This window comes from Phaethon aethereus (assembly GCF_964289735.1).
Source record: "Phaethon aethereus genome assembly, chromosome: Z".
Lineage (NCBI taxonomy): Eukaryota > Metazoa > Chordata > Aves > Phaethontiformes > Phaethontidae > Phaethon > Phaethon aethereus.
This window is the reverse complement of record NC_138577.1, coordinates 80,019,849-80,023,967: the sequence shown is the minus strand read 5'-3', so window position 1 is coordinate 80,023,967 and position 4,119 is coordinate 80,019,849. Positions and strand designations below refer to the sequence as shown.

The following is a 4,119-nucleotide window of genomic DNA, read 5'->3' as shown; positions in this document are numbered from 1 at the left end:
AAGTGACCAGCGTGGCCGTTCAGTGTGAGTGCTACCAGGCCAGGCAGCAGGGGAAGATGTGGAGAGAAGCAAAAGTGCGTATGTGATGGCTGTTTTCTTTGAGGTGTTCTGAGTTGCAAAGCCAGAATAAGAGCTCTTAAGATCTTGAGTGGTGTTACTGATGAGGTGAAGCCAGTGTAAGTCAGAAATGCTTGTGAACGTGATGCTGTGACCTGCATGGCTGACTTCCAGCCCTGTGTATTTTTTCAAAGTTAGCTACTTCCTCGTACAAAGCAAGGAGATGCCTCCTGAGAGGGTGCTCACCTGCACCACCTTACCTACCCGGCCGTGAGCAGGAGCTGGGACACCGGTAGGTGGAGTCCCCGCTCAACTTTCCCAGCAGGCAGGGATGGTGTTTCTGCTGCAGGGAACACATGACACCATTTCTCCCTTTTCAGTAGAGGCCTCTTGTTTGGGTGGGGATTATTAGTCCTTCAGTGTATATCGTGAGAACTACAAAGCTCACTGCAAGGCTCATGGTTTTTGTAGCTCAGATCTACAGCATAGCTGGCAGATGCAAAGTAAGTTTCTTTACTCCCTGAGAACTAAACTACCATCTAGTTTTCCTTCATCTCCTTTTCCCACTGTGGTCTTCACTTTCAAGTTTGGAGGCTGACTCAGTGACAGTGCCAACAATGCTGCTCGCATCAAGAGGAGGCTCAAAAGTATGCCAGTGTGAGCTGTAGAACATGATTCTGCATTTGTGTGTTCCCTTAATGTTTGTGACTGGTTAGCAGAAAATGAGAAAAAGGAAAGCCCTGGATTTTGGATGAATAAGTGCATTTAAATGTCATGTCTTTGCATCTGATGGATTTCAGGTCTTCATGTCCTCAATCATCATGGCTTGGATCTGGTGGCTGAAAGGCAGCCATCACCTTTAAAGCCTTTACAAGGTCCATTGATGCAATACAATGTCTGTGAAACAGGATTGTGTAATCAGAAAGAAAAAAGAGCTATATGGGAAGACACTGCAGATTCTCATGCATCTGTGTGTAAATTTGTTATTTCTACTTAATTACACTAAATCTTTGAAGTCTTGTGTGAATCATAACATAGCACAAAACTGATGCCACAGTCTATCCAAGGATGGTTTGAGACCGCACAGCAGGAAGTGCTTGGTCTCTAAGAAATACTTGGAATAACTCTTGTATATTTTCCACTAATCTTAGTAAAAGGCCTTTCGTAGCAGATTGTCACCTTCCCATATGGCAATAGGAAGTGGTTCTCTTAATGGTAAATACAACAAATCTGTGACTACAGTAATGAAGGCAGTTTTGAAGTAGTCACAGAATTAGAGCCTGCTCAGTGTCCTCTGAGTCATTTCTGCTACATGGTCCATTCTTCTGAAGAAAAAGCACAGCCCTGATTTCTTTCCTTCCACAGATCATTGCTGAGGCTGCTTCAGATGACAGTGCAGAGAAGGGTAACATTTTGTCCTGGGAGCACCATTTGATGATCAGAACTTGGTGAAGGCAGAAGGTTAAAAAATGGCAGAAACTCTCCATGGGGCACAGTCAGTCAGCTGGGGGCAGCATGAATAACTCCGTGCATAAGGAGAGGGAACGGAAAGTATAAGGAAGAGTCGTGCAGCAGATTAAAAAGGGGAATTTCTGGCACAACAGAATTCATCAGAACTGCCTAATTTATCTGATTTTATGTAAGCTTCTGACAGCCAGACTGTTAGGTGTTCATGGCAGCTCAGAGAAGAACAGAAAAGCCAAATATCGCAAAATTAATTTTTGTGAAGGTGGATGTTTGCCTAAAGTGTGTGTGTGTATAAAAAAAAAGTTCATTTTAAAATAAAGGCATATAACTTTAAATTACAAACTTTTAAGTAACAAACATGAGTCAACGGCTCAATTGCAACTTGTTAATTTTGCTGTGACTATTTCACAGGGTCTAGAGAGGAGGAGACATCTGAGAGAGACACACACATCACACTTGGTGTATACATGTCTTTAATGAAGTAAATTGGTATATTTGTTATCTTCTCACTCTGGGGAGTAAAGTGAAAAAGCACGCATGTGGAAGTGCATGAGTGACTGAAGGGAAGCATGTGTCATTCCACAGAGGTAAAAGTTTATCTCTCAAATATGTGCTACGCTAAGACACCAGAAATCTGGCTTTGGTTCTTGGCTGTGACCCAAGTCTTACTATGTCACTGTGACCAGATAGTGGTATCTAAGTCTCTGCCTTTAACAGAAACATATTTCCACACATCCTGCATCCACGTTGCCTGTTTGTGATATGTTTCAAGCACAGTAACAAACACAACAATGTCCTACCTAGCTAAGCCAGATCAGAGCTCCTACATGATGAAAAGGCCTTAGGGGAACTTTGCTGAAAAATAACTTTAGCTCAGCTTTTCTCAACCTCCTGTGACAATTCTGTGATGCGCCCACTACAAGGTACTCCTTGGGGGCCTTTTATTTTGGCTTACTCAATGACTAGCCCTCAGCTTTCCATTTTCTCAAATCACGGTCTTCTCACTCTGACAGTTCCTATTTCATTAACCATCTTTTTTCTTCCACTCTAGGCTTGAACAAATTGTGCAGTTGGGCAGCCAGTGCCCCAGTGATACCTTGCAATCCAGGGAGGATGCATCAGAAGTGAAGGAGTGAGGGCATGAATAGAGCAGGGGTGCTCTCCTGCAGTAGCCATGTTACACCAAGCCTGGCAGCTTTATGGGAGGTGGTGCCGTTGGTCCAGTCCTTTTATCCATCTCCTCACACTGGCTGTGGTGACATTTGGTGTGCTCGCACCTTTGATTTGCCACCGGCTCCTCCACTCTTACTTCTATTTGCGGCGCTGGCACCTGAACCCCATGAGCCAGGAGTTCCTGGAGCAGAATCAGCAGGAGGGCCAGGCTGCCCTCCGTTATTTTGAGAAGCTGCAGATACCAAATGCCTCCAAAGCCTCTGGCAGTGATGCCTTCCAGCCCTTGCTGCTGGTCACCATTATCACTGTGCAGAGGAGGAATGATTTCCACTATGTCTTGCAAGTGGCCTCCCACTTCCACCGCCTCCTCCAGAAATGTGGTACACGTTGCCAGAGCCACCAGATCCTCCTCTGTAATGTGGAGTCAGACCCCAGTAGCCATCAGGATGTGAAGCTGCTGAGCAGCTTCTTTCCTATGGTCAGTCGTGACAAAACTGGGGAGAACCCTGACCCCAGAGTGAACCAGTTTGAGAAGGAGAAGCAGGACTACATCTTCTGCCTTGAGCAGTCGCTCTTGGTGTACAACCCAGAATACATCCTCATAGTGGAAGATGATGCTGTGCCAGAGGAGGAGATATTCACTGTCTTGCAGCACCTCTTGTTGGCCCGGTTTTCCAAACCATACCTCAGAGATGCACTCTATTTCAAGCTTTACCATCCTGAGAGGCTTCAGCGCTACTTCAACCCCGAACCCATGAGAATCCTCGAATGGCTGGGTCTGGGCATGTTTCTGGGGCCTGTGCTGAACTGCATGTACTCCTGTGCAACTGGGCGCCCCAGCCTCAGTTGGCCCATTATCTTGTTCTTTGCTTTGTACAGTATGGCTTTGTCAGAGCTGGTGGGACGGCATTACATCCTGGAGCTGCGCCGGCTGGCCCCCACGCTGTATAATATTGTTCCGGTCACTGAGTGCTGCACGCCTGCCATGCTCTTCTCAGCTCCTTCTGCCCGCCGTGCCTTAGGTTACTTGAAGGGGCTGCACTGCCGCCAGGGTTTTGCTAAGGATATTGCCCTCTATTCGCTGCTGCATACTAAGGGGGAGAATGCCTATGTGGTGGAACCCAACCTGGTCCGGCATGTGGGAATGTATTCCAGCCTTCGGCTAAATGACAACCCAAAACTGCTGTGATTTATTCATGCCTTTCCAGGCACAAAGCCCAGAGAACTTGCCAATGGGCAAAGAGACTGTGCAAACTTGGATGTTGTGCTGCTCACACTTGGCCATCCTGTGCCTTCAGGTGGACAAAAAATAACTTTATTTCAAAAAAAGCTTCTTAAACTTATGTACATGCAGATCCTGTTTAATATATACTCATAACTAGTCATCATGCATCATGCGGGGGGGGAGTGGAGGATTCCCAC

The 4,119-nt window shown here is 46.2% G+C and overlaps 1 protein-coding gene across 1 annotated transcript; it reads left to right on the top strand.

Moving 5' to 3' along the window:
• Positions 1-2,698: 2,698 nt before the first annotated feature.
• PGAP4 (post-GPI attachment to proteins GalNAc transferase 4) lies at positions 2,699-3,886 on the top strand (the record flags this gene model as incomplete). Its single annotated transcript, XM_082013276.1, has 1 exon — positions 2,699-3,886. One exon carries the CDS (start codon positions 2,699-2,701, stop codon positions 3,884-3,886), a length of 1,188 nt encoding a protein of 395 aa, XP_081869402.1.
• Between the last annotated feature and the right edge of the window lie 233 nt (positions 3,887-4,119).